This window comes from Salvelinus alpinus, chromosome 23 (genome assembly GCF_045679555.1).
Source record: "Salvelinus alpinus chromosome 23, SLU_Salpinus.1, whole genome shotgun sequence".
NCBI classification, from domain to species: Eukaryota; Metazoa; Chordata; class Actinopteri; order Salmoniformes; family Salmonidae; genus Salvelinus; species Salvelinus alpinus.
Window position 1 is genome coordinate 16,646,764 of NC_092108.1, and position 19,601 is coordinate 16,666,364.

General features: G+C 46.7%; 1 protein-coding gene and 1 long non-coding RNA gene across 2 annotated transcripts in view; one reads left to right on the plus strand and one right to left on the minus strand.

Moving 5' to 3' along the window:
* Positions 1-649: 649 nt before the first annotated feature.
* On the minus strand, positions 650-9,079 carry LOC139550367 (uncharacterized). Its single transcript, XR_011670011.1, has 3 exons — positions 8,731-9,079; positions 857-944; positions 650-728 (listed from the first exon to the last, which is right to left on the minus strand). It is a non-coding gene; the product is annotated as an uncharacterized lncRNA (long non-coding RNA).
* The window catches only part of LOC139550366 (integrin alpha-6-like), a 36,953-nt gene continuing 25,485 nt past the window's right edge, over positions 8,134-19,601 (plus strand). Inside the window, exon 1 of the mRNA XM_071361226.1 lies at positions 8,134-8,475. Coding sequence (XP_071217327.1) covers positions 8,294-8,475 — 182 coding nt within the window. The 5' untranslated portion in view covers positions 8,134-8,293. The remainder of the gene's footprint in view (positions 8,476-19,601) is intronic.

A 19,601-nucleotide genomic window follows, 5' to 3' on the forward strand; every position in this document is an offset into this window, starting at 1 on the left:
ACCTCTAGACATATTACTGCTTATACAAATTCGTAATCGTAAAAATGTGCCTTTAGAAGTGAACAAGCAAATACAGTTAGTGTTTTCCTCATTATTGTCCACTTCCCCACAGAAGTGGCACAGTTGGCTAAGGTCATCTAGCCAAACATATTGTCAAGTAGTCTATATATCTTTACATATATTTTTAAGCGCAAACAGAGAACAAGGGAAGAGTATAGGTTTCTTGTAACACAATTATTTAAATACATGTGTTTTAGTGGCCATCTAGTCAGAAGTTGGATCAAAGAACCTTGAAAGATCCATGTAAATGTTTTTTTTTTAATCTACAATTATATTCAATTTGAAATTGAACATACCAGTGTTGGAGGAGAGTGACTGCTATTTATTTTCTCATGATGTTAACATCTTTGTCTGTATTTGAAAAGACAATCGACGCCTCCTTCAGAACACATTCAGCAAACTGGGGAAAAAATGTGATGGGCATTTTAGTCTTCCACAACAAAATGATGTTACACTTAAGATTCTAATTCGCAAGTATACAACGACACAGCTATAATATAATTTGACAGCTCTGTTTTGCCTTTTAGTCAGTATACTTTCAGTAGGTTAACTGTGCATTACTTATACTCTCATACTTACTTTCAAGGCAAGGACCCCACAAGAAGCAAGGTACCACATGCCCATCTGGAGATATCACACCCCTTCTCTCTCAGGAATGATCTGAACATCTATGTTAATAAAAGTACAACATTTTGAAACACTTTATTGATTACAATATAGAGATTAATAATGGTATAGAATTTCAAGGACTTAATTGATTCCATTAAAAAATATATATATTAAAAGCAGTTTTTACCAAGCACCGCCTGGCATCTTTTTATCTTTCTGGCACTTTCCCCCATTGGGTCGAGGAACAGAGCCCTCTTCTGAGATGGCAGCATAACCTTTCAAGTTTAGACAGACAGACACACACATACATACACGCATATTACATTTACACATATGACACACACATATGGCACACGTGTATGAGTTCACATGTATATTCTGTATTTTGGAGTCAACATAAGTCAGAAATAGCATTATAAATATTCACTTACCTTTGATGATCTTCGTCAGAATGCACTCCCAGGAATCCCAGTTCCACAATAAATGTTTGATTTGTTCCATAAAGTCCATCATTTATGTCCAAATTCCTCCTTGTTGTTCGCGTGTTCAGTATGACTGGGGTGGCTGGGGTCTTCCTCTGACACCGCCACCGGGTGGCTGGGGTCTTTGACAATTTTTAGGGCCTTCCTCTGACACCGCCTGGTGTATAGGTCCTGGATGGCAGGCAGCTTTGCCCCAGTGATGTATTGGGCCGTATGCACTACCCTCTGAAGTGCCTTGCGGTCAGAGGCCGAGCAATTGCCGTACCAGGCAGTGATGCAACCGGTCAGGATGCTCTCGATGTTGCAGCTGTAGAACCTTTTGAGAATCTCAGGACCTTTGCCAAATCTTTTTAGTTTCCTGAGGGGGAATAGGTTTTGTCGTGCCCTCTTCACGACTGTCTTGGTGTGTTTGGACCATTCTAGTTTGTTGTTGATGTGGACACAAAGGAATTTGAAGCTCTCAACCTGCTCCACTACAGCCCCGTTGATGAGAATGGGGAAGTGCTCGGTGCTCCTTTTCCTGTAGTCCACAATCATCTCCTTAGTCTTGGTTACGTTGAGGGAGAGGTTGTTATTCTGGCACCACCCGGCCAGGTCTCTGACCTCCTCCCTATAGGCTGTCTCGTTGTTGTCGGTGATCAGGCCTACCACTGTTGTGTCGTCAGCAAACTTAATGATGGTGTTGGACTCGTGCCTGGCCATGCAGTTGTGGGCGAACAGGGAGTACAGAAGGGGACTGAGCACGCACCCCTGGGGAGCTCCAGTGTTGAGGATCAGTGTGGCAGATGTGTTGCTACCTAACCTCACCACCTGGGGGCGACCCGTCAGGAAGTCCAGGATCCAGTTGCAGAGGGAGATGTTTAGTCCCAGGTTCCTTAGCTTAGTGATGAGCTTTGAGGGTACTATGGTGTTGAACGCTGAGCTGTAGTCAATGAATAGCATTCTCACATAGGCGTTCCTTTTGTCCAGGTGGGAAAGGGCAGTGTGGAGTGCAATAGAGATTGCATCATCTGTGGATCTGTATGCAACCACCCAAACATAAACCCAGTGGGTCTAGGGTTTCTGGGATAATGGTGTTGATGTGAGCCATTACCTGCCTTTCAAAGCACTTCATGGCTACGGACGTGAGTGCCACAGGTCTGTAGTCATTTAGGCAGGTTGCCTTTATGTTCTTGGGCACAGGGACTATGGTGGTCTGCTTGAAGCATGTTGGTATTACAGACTCAATCAGGGACATGTTGAAAATGTCAGTGAAGACACCTGCCAGTTGGTCAGCACATGCCCGAAGCACACGTCCTGGTAATCCGTCTGGCCCCGCAGCCTTGTGAATGTTGACCTGTTTAACTTCACTAAGGTAGGGGGCAGCATTCGGAATTTTGGATGAAAGCGTGCCCAAATTAACCTGCCTGCTACTCAGCCATAAAAGCTAGAATATGCATATTATTGCATAGATTTGGATAGAAAACACTCTGAAGTTTCTAAAACTGTTTGAATGATATCTGTGAGTATAACAGAACTCATATGGCAGACAAAAACCTGAGAAAAAAATCCAACCAGAAAGTGGGAAATCTGAAGTTTGTAGTTTTTCAACTCATGGCCTATCGAATATACAGTGTCTATGGGGTCATGTTGCACTTCCTAAGGCTTCCACTGGATGTCAACAGTCTTTAGCACCTTGTTTGAGGATTCTACTGTGAAGTGGGGGCAAATGAGAGGGGATTGAGTAAGGTCTCTCCCAGAGTGCCTTGAGCTGACCACGCGCGTTCACTTGAGAGTTAGCTTGCTTTCCATTGCAATTCTAAAGACAAGGGAATTCTCCGGTTGAAACATTATTGAAGATTTGTGTTTAAAACATCCTAAAGATTGATTCTATACATCGTTTGACATGTTTCTACGGACTGTAACAGAACTTTTTGACTTTTCGTCTGCACCTAGTGATCGCGCCTCTTGAATTTTGATTACTGGGCTAAACGTGCGAACAAAAAGGAGGTATTTGGATATGAGAGATGGACTTTATCGAACAAATCAAACATTTATTGTGGAACTGGGATTCCTGGGAGTGCATTCTGATGAAGATCATCAAAGGTAAGTTAATATTTATAATGCTATTTCTGACTTCTGTTGACTACACAACATGGCGGATATCAGTATGGCTTGGTTTTGTGTCTGAGTGCTGTACTCAGATTATTGCATGGTGTGCTTTTTCCGTAAAGTTTTTTTGAAATCTGACACAGCGGTTGCATTAACTTCTTGACGCTACGGATCCCATTAGCGGGATCATTTTCGTAAACAACCGCTGAATTGCAGAGCGCCAAATTCAAAAATAATCCTAAAAATATTTATAATCATGGAATCACAAGTGAAATACGCCATATGGGTAGCGCGTTATCGTCAGAAAACCACATGCTCGTTCCGGTCCTGAAAGGCAGAAGAAAATTCCCAAAAGTATCAGATTCAAATATAATACTAAAAATATTTATAATCATGCAATCACAAGTGAAATATACCAAAACACAGCTTAGCTTGTTGTTAATCCACCTATCGGGTCAGATTTTGAAAATATGCTTTACAGCGAAAGCAATCCAAGCGTTTGTGAGTTTATCAATCACTAGACAAAACAATAAGAACAGCTAGCCCCAAGTTAGCATGGTCACGAAAGTCAGAAAAGCAATAAAATGAATCGCTTACCTTTGATAATCTTCGGATGTTTGCACTCACGAGACTCCCAGTTACACAATAAATGTTATTTTTGTTCGATAAATATTCGTTTTATAACAAAAAAACGCCATTTGGGTTGCTTGTTATGTTCAGAAAACCACAGCCTCGTTCCGTTCCTGAAAGGCAGACGAAAATTCCCCAAAGTATCCGTAATGTTCGTAGAAACATGTCAAATGTTTTTTATAATCAATCCTCAGGTTGTTTTTAACATGCATAATCGATAATATTTCAACCGGACAGTAACCTATTCAATAAAAGAGAGAAAGAAAATGTCGAGCTACCCCTCTCGCGCGCAGGAACTAATCAAAGGACACCTGACTCGTTTTGAAAAATCTCGTTCATTTTTCAAAATAAAAGCCTGAAACTATGTCTAAAGCCTGGTCACAGCCTGAGGAAGCCATTGGAAAATTAATATGGTTGATACCACTTTAAATGGAAGAGGGGCAGGCAATGAAACAGGGGGGAAAAAAATAAAACACTTCCGGGTTGGATTTCCTCAGGTTTTCGCATGCAAAATCAGTTTTGTTATACTCACAGACAATATTTTGACAGTTTTGGAAACTTTGGAGTTTTTTCTATCCCAATCTGTAAATTATATTCATATTCAATGATCTGGGCCTGAGAAATAGTCCGTTTACCTTGGGAACGTTATAAAAAAAAAAAAAAAACATCTGGCCCCTAGCGTCAAGAAGTTAACCACATTGAGACAATACAGTTCCTCCTCATTACATCTCCCCATGTTCCGGTTGTTTTGGGATTTTCCTGGCTCCAAAGCACAATCCTGTGATTGACTGGACCACAAGCTCCATCCTGGATTGGAGCCCATTTTGCCATTCCCACTGCCTTCAAGCAGCACAGCCTTCCTCAAGTCATCTTCCTCAGGATGTTAGCAAGACTGTGGATGTCTATGCTTTCCCCACAGAATACCATGACCTCCTGGAAGTGTTCAGTAAGGTACGTGCTACTTCCCTTCCCCCGCACCGTCCTTATGATTGTGCCATTGATTTTCTCCCAGGCACAACACCACCTCGGGTCGAGTGTTTTCTCTGTCTGGACCAGAGACCAAAGCTATGGAGGAGTACATATAGGAGTCTCTGGCCACTGGGGCCGTCCGTTAGTCTGCATCTCCTGCCGGCGCAGGGTTTTTCTTTGTGGAGAAGGACAAGACCCTGTGTTTTTTGCATTGACTACCGGGGTGTTAATGACATTACTGTCAAGAATCGTTACCCCCTACCTCTCCTCTTCTCGGAGTTTGAACCTCTCCAGGGGGCCACCATATTTTCCAAGTTGGACCTTCGAAATGCCTACCACCTGGTTTGGATACGCGAGGGGGATGAGTGGAAGACAGCCTTCAACACAGCCAGTGGACATTATGAGTACCAGGTCATGCCATTTGGATTCACCAATACCCCCGCTGTTTTCCAGGCTTTGGTCAATGATGTGCTTCGGGACATGCTAAACCGGTTTGTGTTTGTGTACCTTGATAACATCCAGTTTTTTTCCCAATCTTCACAAGAACATGTTCTTCATGTCAGACAGGTCCTTCAGTGCCTCCTGGAGAACCAACTGTCCGTGAAAGCCGAGAGGTGTGAGTTCCACCGCTCTTCTATCACCTTTTTGGGATATGTCATTGCAGAGGGCAATGTTCAGATGGATCCTGGAAAGGTGAAATCAGTGGGGGTTTGGCCTCAACCAACGTCCAGGGTGCAGTTGCAACGGTTTCTTGGTTTTGCAAACTTCTACCGCCGTTTCATTCAGGACTACAGCCCCCTGGCGGCCCCCCTCTCGGCACTCACCTCTCCCAAGGTACCGTTCAAATGGTCTCCAGCTGTCGACAAAGCCTTTGTGGACCTGAAGCATCAGTTCACAACAGCACCCATCCTCATCCATCCGGACCCCTCGCATCAATTTGTGGTGGAAGTGGATGCTTCGGATGTTGGAGTGGGGGCCATCCTGTCCCAGCGATCTTCCCAGGACCAGAAGCTTCATCCCTGTGCCTTCTTGTCCTTTCGTCTCAACCTTGCTGAAAGGAATAACGATGTTGGCAACCGAGAACTCCTGGCGGTGAAGATGGCGTTGGAAGAGTGGAGGCACTGGCTGGAAGGAGCAGAACAGCCATTCCTGGTCTGGACCGACCATAAAACCTGGAATATCTCCATACAGCCAATCGCCTCAACTCCAGGCAGGCCTGGTTTCGTCAGGCAAGAAAATAGCCTTTCAGAAATCCCCTTCCAATTTCCTTAATTTTGTGGCTAGAGTCAAATACTTCCTGTGGCACACATAAGAGTCAAATACTTTTTGTAGAACAAACTTCACATCAGGATAGGCAACCGAAATGAATAATTAATAGACTAATACACTTGAAACAAATAGCCAAACCGAAAACTGCAGACATTACTAGTGCCTCCCCGCGATCAAACTGTCATAAAAAATAGAATGAAACGCAGCCTAACGTGATCAGAAATCTCAACTAGCAAGCAAGTCACAGCAATGAAGAATTGAGTGCGTATGCGAAGGGGGGAGAATTCTGTCAGGGGGGAGCTTTCCGGCACAACACCGGTCTCTCTATAAAAGTTGCTGGCCACACACCAATACATAGATTTGAAAGTCAAACTATCCCTTAAACAGCAGCCAACCGTTGTCACTGTTGATATCCTATGACAGGTTGTGATTCGTTGAAGTCAACTAACAGAAAAGTGGTTTATTCCCATTTTCGTGATGGCAGCCTCCAGAAATCAACAGCTGTCATTTCAAAATATAGATAGAAGCCGCCAACAAATTCCCATCTAACCATGTAAAGGTTATTCCAAGTTTCCTTTGAATAGTGTTAGTTCAACAGCGCTGTTCTATAAATGGAAGTGATTAACAAAAGTGTTGCGTTACACTTACCTTGTTGGCGACCCACTTGAATCAAAATGCAACACTTCAACATTTAGCTAGCTGTCTTCTACAAATTGTCCTCTGCACATTATTCCCAGATATCGTGTGGTTCTTGAGCTGTGCTAGTTTTAACAAATCAAATCAAATCAAAGTTTATTTGTCACGTGCGCCGAATACAACATGTGTAGACCTTACAGTGAAATGCTTACTTACAGGCTCTAACCAATAGTGCAAAAAGGTATTAGGTGAACAATAGGTAGGTAAAGAAATAAAACAGCAGTAAAAAGACAGGCTATATATAGTAGCGAGGCTATAAAAGTAGCGAGGCTACATACAGACACCGGTTAGTCAGGCTGATTGAGGTCGTATGTACATGTAGATATGGTAAAAGTGAATATCCATATATGATGAACAGAGAGTAGCAGTAGCGTAAAAGAGGGGTTGGCGTGTGGTGGGTGGGACACAACGCAGATAGCCCGGTTAGCCAATATGCGGGAGTAATGGTTGGTCGGCCCAATTGAGGTAGTATGTACATGAATGTATAGTTAAAGTGACTATGCATATATGATAAACAGAGAATAGCAGCAGCGTAAAAAGAGGGGTTGGGGGGGCACACAATGCAAATAGTCCGGGTAGCCATTTGATTACTTGTTGACATGCAACCTCATCTCCCCCCTCTTGCGCAATTGATGTCAACATGATAATTGATATGAGTGATTAACAAAACTGTGTTGCGTTTCTCTTTTTGTTTTGGTGACCCCCGTATCAAAATGCAACATTCCAGAATGTGGCTGACTGTGTTCTGCAGGTTGTCCTCTAACCAGTGATGTGAAACTATATCCAGTTTCCATGTGTTTGTTGTTGTAGTTTCAACAGTGCCTTTCCCCCCTAATAACTGGACACAACAACAGGGTTTTGGTGCGTGTGCCATTTATAAGATGCTCATCTAAAAAAATATATGTATGTGTCGATAGTAAATTCTATGTTTAGGTTTTCAATATATCACAAACTGTTTCTGCATATGGGTTATTGATTTGGACACTTTAAAACTGTGTTTTGACATTGGGCTATTTATCAGTATATCTTGTCAATGATGTAGAATTGCATGAAATGCTTTTATAAAAGGTCACATTTTTCCCAAAACCTTACTACAAAAACATTTCCCCATGTGTGCAACTTCTGCTCTACTCTATGCCACTACGAAATGTGATGATATGCATACAATGCTCTATTATAAAGGTTGTGTTCTGGTACTTCTGAGCCCCCTAGGTCACCTGCCGATTTACAAATTAAGCACTGACAACACCTGAGGTAAGAGAACAGAGGAGGGACAGAGCGGTAGAGGGAGAGTGGGGAGGTAGGAGGGGCGCGGCACAAGCTTCCAGTGGGCAACATCCTACCCAAAACCCAGAGTGAGCAAGCATGCTACATTCAGACATCACTTAACTGGAGCGTGAGTTATACCACAGATAAACTGGTGGAGTTACCAGGAGACATAACAGTGTTTATTTTCAATCACACAGAAATAAACTCTCCTTGCTGCCATGGGGGATAGATGGATACAATTCCTCTCATCTCTATCGCTTCTCTTTCTCCTGGAATGGACGCAAATATCATCTTTCAACCTGGACACAGAAAACGTCCTGATAAAGAACGGAGAGCCCGGGAGCCTTTTCGGGTTCTCTCTCGCTATGCACCGGCAGTTAGATCCGGTGGATAAGACCATGTAAGTCTCCTTACTTTAAAAATACATGTAAAAATATATTTTGATTTGTTTTCTTTTGTTTTCCATTCCAGCTGTGGAACCAAATGTTTAACAGGTTACTGCTACTGTAGTCTACTTCACAGGCTCACAGGTTCTTTGCAAAGGTTTCTTGTCTCAACCTCATTCTTACCTTTAGTCAGGAAATATCTTAATGAGTTCTCTCTAATTTAGTTGTCCAAATGTAGTTCAAGTTTCAGACTGGCATGTTTTTCTTACCGGTTCATTCTTGGTGGGTTTTCACTGCCCTTTGCAGGTTCGTGCCTGTCCGTAAGCCCCTCCAATCTTACTGCAGTTCATGACTTAAAGGTAGACTCAGCGATATGACGGAGATGCAGAAAGTAAACAGAATAGTGGGTCAATTTCCGCAACAACTAAGGGCTTTGAAGTGGGAGGATCAACTTGTCTGCTGTTTTGGTGCCCTGATGAAGACAGCTTGTCTGTCGAAAAGTTGGTTATTAGGTTATAAAATTATTGCATCTGAGCTCCTAGAGTGTGGGGCTCTCCTTTTCTTTTCCAAGTGTTCTAGTCCGCTAGGCAGCACCTCGCTATAAGAAGTGTGCGTTTCATTCGCCCTCAGATTGGTGCCCTGGCTACCACGCTGTGAACAGCATGAAGCGAACCTGTGCAGATACTATGTGTGACTGTGTGAGAGGGAAGTCTTGCATCTCACTCATCATAATATCTCCTGGGCTGCTGCTCATGAATTTTTTTATTTAACTAGGCAAGTCAGTTAAGAACAAATTGTTATTTACAATGACAGCCTACCTCAGCCAAACCCTAACCCAGACGACGCTGGGCCAATTGTGCGCTGCACTATGGGACTCCCAATCACAGCCGGTTGTGATACAGCCTGGAATCGAACCAGGGCCTGTAGTAATGCCTCTAGCACTGAGATGCAGTGCCTTAGACTGCTGCGCCACTCGGGAGCCAACGTCATGGCAATGTCATTTGGTGAAGTCTACCTTTACAACTAAAAAGTTTCCTGATTCCAAAACGATATATTCTTCTGCTCTACAGAGATTCATAAACTGGGTGGTTCGAGCCCTGAATGCTGATTGGCTGACAGCCATGGTATATCAGACCGTATACCACGGGTTTGACAAAATTTGCTCTAATTACATCGGTAACCAGTTTATAATAGCAATAAGGCACCTCGGGGGTTTGTGATAATGGTGATATCACAAACGTTGCGTCGTGCTTAAGAACAGCCCTTAGCCGTGATATTTTGACCATATAAAACAAACGCTCGGGCCTTATTGCTTAATTCTACTAGCTCCGGATAGAAATGGCCCTCTGGGAGTTTCACTTAGCCACAGATCAGGGTACTTTATTTATGGAGGTACTCAACATCATATTATTCTTTTTGTCCCTTCCTGTGCACCATATGCTGTGGTTCTTCACTCCTCAAAGTAGAGTAAAGTGAACCTGTAGATTTTTTTTTATTTTTTATTTTATTTTTTATTTTATTTTTTATTTTTTTATTTCACCTTTATTTAACCAGGTAGGCTAGTTGAGAACAAGTTCTCATTTGCAACTGCGACCTGGCCAAGATAAAGCATAGCAGTGTGAACAGACAACACAGAGTTACAAATGGAGTAAACAATAAACAAGTCATACAGATACAGAGCTTGCTGTTGTCATTTGGGTCACATAAGGTAGGCTAAGGCAGTCTGGCCTCAGAGCCATACAAAACATGCTTTAAGTATTTCTGAGCACCTCCAAGACATATTATACAGTACTTACTAATGGTCTAGTTACTTTAGACAGAAATTAAATTAGACAGGTTGGTCGGGGAGGATGGCTGGGGACAGCTGCAGTATTTTAGATAACCCTACCCCTAACCCTTATTCTAAACTTAACCAAATTCACCTAGCTAACCTGCTACGTAAGTTCCCCTAACCGCCAACGTAAATTCTCCCCGTAATTCTCCTTTGTCGGTACAGCGCCACAAGCAACCCGGTCTCAGTGAAAGACGTACAATACTATACGTCCACTAAGATGTATCATAAGTTATGTCATCCAATTCATATGCTATTTTACGACTGGGTAAGATGTATGATACTATACATCCAATAATTTGTATGATATTGTACGACCGCTATTCCATTCATAATGTAACATGACGTAATGTAATATATGATACTGAATGAGAGTCACAGATTTACATACAGAATAATATGAATTGCCCTGAGACCACGTTGGCCAAAGGGGTGGTAGCAGTACCAGCAGCAGGGACTATGTCATTTGTATCAGTCAGGGTCACAGTGGTGTTATGTTTCAACCATACACATACAGTACATTATTGTCAAAAACCTGTTTCGAGCTAAGGCTTTATATCTTTTCCAGACAGTCTAATTGATGTGAAAGAACCCTTCTTTTGGCCCAGTAAAAGACCCACAGTGTGTGTGGTGTGTGTGTGTGTGTGTGTGTGTGTGTGTGTGTGTGTGTGTGTGTGTGTGTGTGTGTGTGTGTGTGTGTGTGTGTGTGTGTGTGTGTGTGTGTGTGTGTGTGTGTGTGTGTGTGTGTGTGTGTTTCCAGACCCATTCAATACCATAATGTTATCCATGACTATACTGTTATGGACAAAGCGTCATTGGAATGAATTTGCCTTTTAGAATAGATTCTACCCTTTTAACTAGCCCTGGAATGTTATAAGTCAGGTCTGTAACTTTCTGTAATGAGGAGAATTCTTAGATCTGACCTGAACTGGACTGAACAAACTCAATCACACTCCAGTTTTAGACGGACTATATTTGAGGCAAGTGGTCATCAGCCCTGTGAACATTCAGGCGATAGAGACAGAAACATGATTTCATACTCTGGCTTAAAGGGGATTCCCTCAATGAGTTCTCATGTAGAAAACCTTTAGTTTCCTGGTCCAATGCTCTAACCGCTAGGCTACCTGCTGCCCTATGGTGTTTCCAGAGGCTACACTTCTTAGCTGCCTGCCTCAGTAGATCAGTATTACAGAAATTACTGTCTGTCCTGCTGGGGGTGTGCTTTTTAAAATATTTTATTTATTTAACCTTTATTTACAGTTTTTTACAATCACTGGCACTAATTTCGGAACCTTGATGCCATTTTTCAAAACTCTGGACACAAAACTCACAACCAATGATCAAAATGCAAATTTTTCAAAACTCTAACACTTTTTCCAATTGCTTGGATACAATACACATAAAGCTAAGATAATTTGTTCATTGAACTAAAATCACCTGTTCAAAATGACACAACTTAACATCAAAGTATTACCATTTCAAAATGAAATTCACACATTACATCTGAAATGACTGTCTATTCATTTCATTACAATGATCTAACTATCAATTGATACAACTGCTCAAAATGATAGGTACCTGTTGCATTACTCTTAATGCATAGTTTTATGGAAACTGACAAACAATATTCCATGTTTAGATCATGAAAGTTTCAGGATAACGAGATCCATTGACACCAATTGCCGTGGAACATGAACCAATTGGACTACATTATTTATGGATAAATATTTCATCATCATTCTTTATCAGACACTGTTTCTATGGTCCCATGTACCACTTTTCCAGACCATGTTTTCAGATTTGACATTACTGTACACTCACCGTCCACCTTATTAGGTACACCTATCTAGTACTGGGTAGGACCACTTTTGCCTCCACAACAGCCTGAATTATTCACGGTGTTGTACGTTAAGAGATGCCCTTCTGCACACCACTGTTTTAAACAGCTGTTATTTGAGCATTTGTGGCCTTTCTGTTAGCTTGAATGAGTCTGGACATTCTCCTCTGACCTCTCTCATTAACAAGGTGTTTTGCCCACAGAACTGCCGCTCACTGAATGTGTTTAGTTTATCACACCATTCTCTGTAAACTCTAAAGACTGTAGTGAGTAACAATCCCAGGAGGGCAGCTGTTTCTGAGATGCTGGAATCACCAAGTGTGACACCAACAATCATACCACGGTCAAAGTTGCTTAGATTACGCATCTTGCCGTTCTAATGTTTGGTCGAACAACATCTAAAGCTGTCTACTCTACATACTCTATATATTGAGTTGCAGGCAGCCACATGATTCGCTGTTCAAATGTAACCTTCCTTAATGAGCTAAATCAGGTCTGTAGAGCTGATGGCATGACCTATGTCATTGTGTGGGATAATGTCAGGTTATCAGGTTATAATGTCAGGTTATCCACCATGCTCAAATGGTGCAAGCATCGTTTCAGGCCCATCCACAATTTACCACCCTGTACTTACCCCCATACTCTCCTTTCCTTAAACGGATTGAGGAATTTTTCTCCACATGGAGGTGGAAGGTATATGATAGGCGCCCTTACGAACAAGCCACCCTTCTCCAGGCCATGGATGACGCATGCAATGACATCACAGCAGACCAGTGTCAGGCCTGGATTCGCCATGCCAGAAGATTCTTCCCAAGATGTTTGGCTAATGAAAACATCCATCCACAATGACAAGGTTGATGGAAATATAGAAGTACAGTAATCAATCTTTTGTTTTGCTTTTTAGCGGGAGAGCGGGAGTACGGGCAGACACCGTGTTATGCGGTAAAGCGCACGGTGTCTCCTGTACGTGTGCTTAGCCCAGTGCGGTACATTCCAGCTCCACGTATCGGCCGGGCTAGATTGAGCATTGAGCCAGTTGCCATGAAGCCGGCTCAACGCGTCTGGTCTCCAGTGCGTCTTCTCGGGCCGGCATACATGGCACCAGCCTTACGCATGGTGTCCCCGGTTCGCCAACACAGCCCAGTGCGGGTTATTCCACCTCCCCGCACAGGTCGGGCTACGGGGAGCATTCAACCAGGTAAGGTTGGGCAGGCTCGGTGCTCAAGGGAGCCAGTACGCCTGCACGGTCCGGTATATCCGGCGCCACCTCCCTGCCCCAGCCCAGTACCACCAGTGCCAACACCACGCACCAGGCTTCCAGTGTGTCTCCAGAGCCCTGTTCCTCCTCCACGCACTCTCCCTGTGGTGCGTGTCTCCAGCCCAGTACCACCAGTTCCGGCACCACGCACCAGGCCTACTGTGCGCCTCAGCCGGCCAGAGTCTGCCGTCTGCCCAGCGCCGTCTGCGCTGTCCGTCTGCTCAGCGTCGCCTGCACTGCCCGTCTGCCCAACGCCGTCTGAGCTGTCTGTCTGCCCAGCGCCGCTTGCGCTGCCCGTCTGCCCAGCACCGTCTGAGCAGCCCGTCTGTCCTGAGCCTTCAAAGCCGCCCGTCTGTCCAGAGCCTTCAGAGCCGTCCGTCAGTCAGGAGCCGCTAGAGCCGTCGGTCAGTCAGGAGCCGCTAGAGCCGTCCGTCAGTCAGGAGCAGCCAGAGCCGCCCGCCAGCCAGGATCTGCCAGAGCCGCCCGCCAGCCAGGATCTGCCAGAGCCGCCCGCCAGCCAGGATCTGCCAGAGCCGCCCGCCAGCCAGGATCTGCCAGAGCCGCCCGCCAGCCAGGATCTGCCAGAGCCGCCCGCCAGCCAGGATCTGCCAGAGCCGCCCGCCAGCCAGGATCTGCCAGAGCCGCCCGCCAGCCAGGATCTGCCAGAGCCGTCAGTCAGCCAGGATCTGCGAGAACCGTCAGTCAGCCAGGAGCTGCCCGCCAGTCCGGAGCCGCCCGCCAGTCCGGAGCCGCCCCTCTGTCCGGAGCCGCCCCTCAGTCCGGAGCCGCCCCTCAGTCCGGAGCCGCCCCTCAGTCCGGAGCTGCCCCTCCGTCCAGTGGCGCCCTCTAGGATGGTATTCAGTCCAGGACTCGCTGAAAGGGTCGCCGCTCCAGAGGCGCCACCAAAGCGGGTAGTGACTATGGTGAAGTGGGTGCCACGTCAGGTTTTGCGGCCGGAGTCCGCACCTTTGGGGGGGGGGGTACTGTCACGCCCTGGCCTTAGTTATCTTTGTTTTCTTTATTATTTTTAGGTCAGGGTGTGACATGGGGGATGTTTGTGTGTTTTTGTCTAGTCTAGGGTGTTTGTATTGTATAGGGGTTTTTGTAGAGTTCATGGGGTTGTGTTCAGTGTAGGTGTTTATGTAAGTCTATGGTTGCCTGGATTGGTTCTCAATCAGACAGCTGTCTATCGTTGTCTCTGATTGGGAGCCATATTTAAGGCAGCCATAGGCATTAGGTAGGTTGTGGGTAATTGTCTATGTTTGACGTTAGTAGCTTGTGTCTGCACTTTCGTTTTGTAGCTTCACGGTCGTTTGTTGTTTTGTCTAGTTTGTGTTCGTGTTCGTTTTCATCTTCTAATAAAGTGAACATGTATTTATATCCCGCTGCGCCTTGGTCCTCTCTTTCACCTAAAGACGATCGTGACAGTTACAAGTGATGACCGTTTTGAGTTTTGTGTCTAGAGTTTTGAAAAATGAACACAAGGTTCTGAAATTAGTACCAAAGTGATTGTTAAAAACGAAGTAGGCAAGCCAGTTAAGGTGTTCCCTGGAAGTGTTTCCTGCATCCAGGGTGTGTGTGAAATGTGAGTCATACACCTGTGCCACGCCCGACAGGCACGCCAAGATCTGCCAACCTGACTCATTTACAGTTCTATGCCCTAAAGGTGTGTGTTTGCGTAAGTGTGTTTTAGATACCTGCAGGCAAGGGAGGAACTGGCTTGCAAGGTGTGTGTGTCTCAGGTACATGCTGATGTGCAAGGGATCTGGAGCGCATGTGTATATGTTATGTTCCAAAGTCTGTCAGAACTCTGCTCTATGTATGAGAGAGAGAGAGCGAGAGAGAGAGAGTTGCTGAAAGAATGAGAGTTACTGAAAAATCGAGAGAGATGAGAGAGTTACTGGAGGAATGAGAGAGTTACTGAAAGAATGAGAGTTACTGAAAGAATGAGAGAGTTACTGAAACAATGAGAGAGAGAGTTACTGAAACAATGAGAGAGTTACTGAAACAATGAGAGAGAGAGTTACTGAAACAATGAGAGAGAGTTACTGAAACAATGAGAGAGAGTTACTGAAAGAATGAGAGAGAGAGTTACTGAAAGAATGAGATAGAGGGGAGGGGGGGGTGAGTGAAAGCGTATGACAAATAGACTGAGATATTGTGTGTGTGTGTGTGTGTGTGTGTGTGTGAGAGAGAGAGAGAGAATCTATTCCAGCATGTTCTACAGACAGAGGTCTAGTGTGTAGAGCTGTGAGGTTCCTATGTCCAGCACTCTTTGATCTCTCAGATCCTAGATACTGTAGATAGGTTTTAGCAGTAGGGTTAGAGTTCAAAGGTTAGTTCAGAGTCATGGCACTAGGTGAATGTCTCTGTACGTTTACTATGATAAACACACACCTTCTACCCCAACCACACCTCTCCCTGCATCTGCCCCTCTTTCTCCCCTGCAGGCTGATCCTGGTTAGCCAACATCAAAGCCAAGGAGTGGAAGAGGGATGTCTGAAGGAATGCTACGGACATAAATAACCTTTACAACTGGGCACCAAACACACACACAGTCAGTCAGTCAGTCTCCGATACACAGACCTGGGTTGTTTAAACTAGGTACCAAATGGAGAAAAAAATGGACTGAAACATTGAGGGACTACCTGAACTTGTCCAATAAGAAACACTTGTTTTATTATTTTATGCACATTGCTATGCTACGGTGTACAGTAATGAATGTAACCCTGGGTTCATATCAGTCCTGACAACAGACCATAGGGTTGGAGCGTAGAGAACTTGGCACTAAGAAGGCATAGTTCAGGATTTCATAGTTCAGGATTTCATGAGGGTTCTGTAAAGTGTTCTGGAATCCATTTGGAACTGAAATATGCTGACAGTTCTGTTGATGTTTATCCATTGTTGCTTAATAACACGCTGCGGTGGTGCATAAAGGCAGTGAGCTGTTTATCAGTAGAATACACACACTCCCTGTCTCCCTCTCACACTCCCTGTCTCCCTCTGACACTCCCCGTCTCCCTCTGACACTCCCCGTCTCCCTCTCACACTCCCCGTCTCCCTCTCACACTCCCCGTCTCCCTCTCACACTCCCCGTCTCCCTCTCACACTCCCCGTCTCCCTCTCACACTCCCCGTCTCCCTCTCACACTCCCCGTCTCCCTCTCACACTCCCCGTCTCCCTCTCTCACACTCCCCGTCTCCCTCTCACACTCCCCGTTTCCCTCTCACACTCCCCGTCTCCCTCTCTCACTCCCCGTCTCCCTCTGACACTCCCCGTCTCCCTCTGACACTCCCCGTCTCCCTCTCACACTCCCTGTCTCCCTCTCACACTCCCTGTCTCCCTCTCACTTTCCCTGTCTCCCTCTCACACTCCCTGTTTCCCTCTCACACTCCCTGTCTCCCTCTCTCACTCCCTGTCTCTCTCTCTCACTGACTGTCTCTCTCTCTCACTGACTGTCTCTCTCACTGACTGTCTCTCTCTCTCACTGACTGTCTCCCTCTCACACTCCCTTTCTCCCTCTCTCACTCCCTGTCTCCCTCTCACACTCCCTGTTTCCCTCTCTCACACTCTCTGTTTCCCTCTCTCACACTCCCTTTTTCCCTCTGACACTCCCTGTCCCCCTCTCACACTCCCTGTCTCCCTCTCACACTCGATGTCTCTCTCTGACACTCCCTGTCTCCCTCTCACACTCCCTGTCTCCCTCTCACACTCCATGTCTCCCTCTCACACTCCCTGTCTCCCTCTCACACTCCCTGCCTCCCTCTCACACTCCCTGTCTCCCTCTCACACTCCCTGTCTCCCTCTCACTTTCCCTGACTCCCTCTCACACTCCCTGTCTCCCTCTCACACTCCCTGTCTCCCTCTCTCACTGACTGTCTGCCTCTCACACTCCCTTTCTCCCTCTCTCACTCCCTGTCTCCCTCTCACACCCCCTGTTTCCCTCTCTCACACTCTCTGTTTCCCTCTCTCACACTCCCTGTTTCCCTCTGACACTCCCTGTCTCCCTCTCACACTCCCTGTCTCCCTCTCACACTCCCTGTCTCCCTCTGACACTCCCTGTCTCCCTCTCACACTCCATGTCTCCCTCTCACACTCCATGTCTCCCTCTCACACTCCCTGTCTCCCTCTCACACTCCCTGTCTCCCTCTCACACTCCATGTCTCCCTCTCTCACACTCCCTGTCTCCCTCTCACACTCCCTGTCTCCCTCTCACACTCCCTGTTTCCCGCTAACACTCCCTGTCTCCCTCTCTCACTCCATGTCTGCCTCTCACACTCCCTGTGTCCCTCTCACACTCCCTGTCTCCCTCACACTCCCTGTCTCCCTCTCACACTCCATGTCTCCCTATCTCACTCCCTGTCTCCCCCTCACACTCCCTGTCTCCCTCTCTCACACTCCCTGTTTCCCTCTCTCACACTCCCTGTCTCCCTCTCACACTCCCTGTCTCCCTCTCACACTCCATGTCTCCCTCTCACACTCCCTGTCTCCCTCTCACACTCCCTGTCTCCCTCTCACACTCCCTGCCTCCCTCTCACACTCCCTGTCTCCCTCTCACTTTCCCTGTCTCCCTCTCACACTCCCTGTCTCCCTCTCTCACTCCCTGTCTCTCTCTCTCACTGACTGTCTCCCTCTCACACTCCCTTTCTCCCTCTCACACCCCCTGTTTCCCTCTCTCACACTCTCTGTTTCCCTCTCTCACACTCTCTGTTTCCCTCTCTCACACTCTCTGTTTCCCTCTCTCACACTCCCTGTTTCCCTCTGACACTCCCTGTCTCCCTCTCACACTCCCTGTCTCCCTCTCACACTCCCTGTCTCCCTCTCACACTCCATGTCTCGCTCTCACACTCCCTGTCTCCTTCTCACACTCCCTGTCTCCCTCTCACACTCCCTGTCTCCCTCTCACACTCCCTGTCTCCCTCTCTCACACTCCCTGTCTCCCTCTCACACTCCCTGTCTCCCTCTCACACTCCCTGTCTCCCTCTCACACTCCCTGTTTCCCGCTGACACTCCCTGTCTCCCTCTCTCACTCCATGTCTGCCTCTCACACTCCCTGTGTCCCTCTCACACTCCCTGTCTCCCTCACACTCCCTGTCTCCCTCTTACACTCCATGTCTCCCTATCTCACTCCCTGTCTCCCCCTCACACTCCCTGTCTCCCTCTCTCACACTCCCTTTTTCCCTCTCACACTCCATGTCTCCCTCGCACACTCCCTGTCTCCCTCACACTCCCTGTCTCCCTCTTACACTCCATGTCTCCCTATCTCACTCCCTGTCTCCCCCTCACACTCCCTGTTTCCCTCTCTCACACTCCCTGTTTCCCTCTGACACTCCCTGTCCCCCTCTCACACTCCCTGTCTCCCTCTGACACTCCCTGTCTCCCTCTGACACTCCCTGTCTCCCTCTCACACTCGATGTCTCCCTCTCACACTCGATGTCTCTCTCTGACACTCCCTGTCTCCCTCTCACACTCCCTGTCTCCCTCTCACACTCCATGTCTCCCTCTCACACTCCCTGTCTCCCTCTCACACTCCCTGCCTCCCTCTCACACTCCCTGTCTCCCTCTCACTTTCCCTGTCTCCCTCTCACACTCCCTGTCTCCCTCTCTCACTCCCTGTCTCTCTCTCTCACTGACTGTCTCCCTCTCACACTCCCTTTCTCCCTCTCTCACTCCCTGTCTCCCTCTCACACCCCCTGCCTCCCTCTCACACTCCCTGTCTCCCTCTCACACTCCCTGTCTCCCTCTCTCACTCCCTGTCTCTCTCTCTCAATGACTGTCTCCCTCTCACACTCCCTTTCCTCCTCTCTCACTCCCTGTCTCCCTCTCACACCCCCTGTTTCCCTCTCTCACACTCTCTGTTTCCCTCTCTCACACTCCCTGTTTCCCTCTGACACTCCCTGTCTCCCTCTCACACTCCCTGTCTCCCTCTGACACTCCCTGTCTCCCTCTGACACTCCCTGTCTCCCTCTCACACTCCATGTCTCCCTCTCACACTCCATGTCTCCCTCTCACACTCCCTGTCTCCCTCTCACACTCCCTGTCTCCCTCTCTCACACTCCCTGTCTCCCTCTCACACTCCCTGTCTCCCGCTGACACTCCCTGTCTCCCTCTCTCACTCCATGTCTGCCTCTCACACTCCCTGTGTCCCTCTCACACTCCCTGTGTCCCTCTCACTTTCCCTGTCTCCCTCTCACACTCCCTGTCTCCCTCTCTC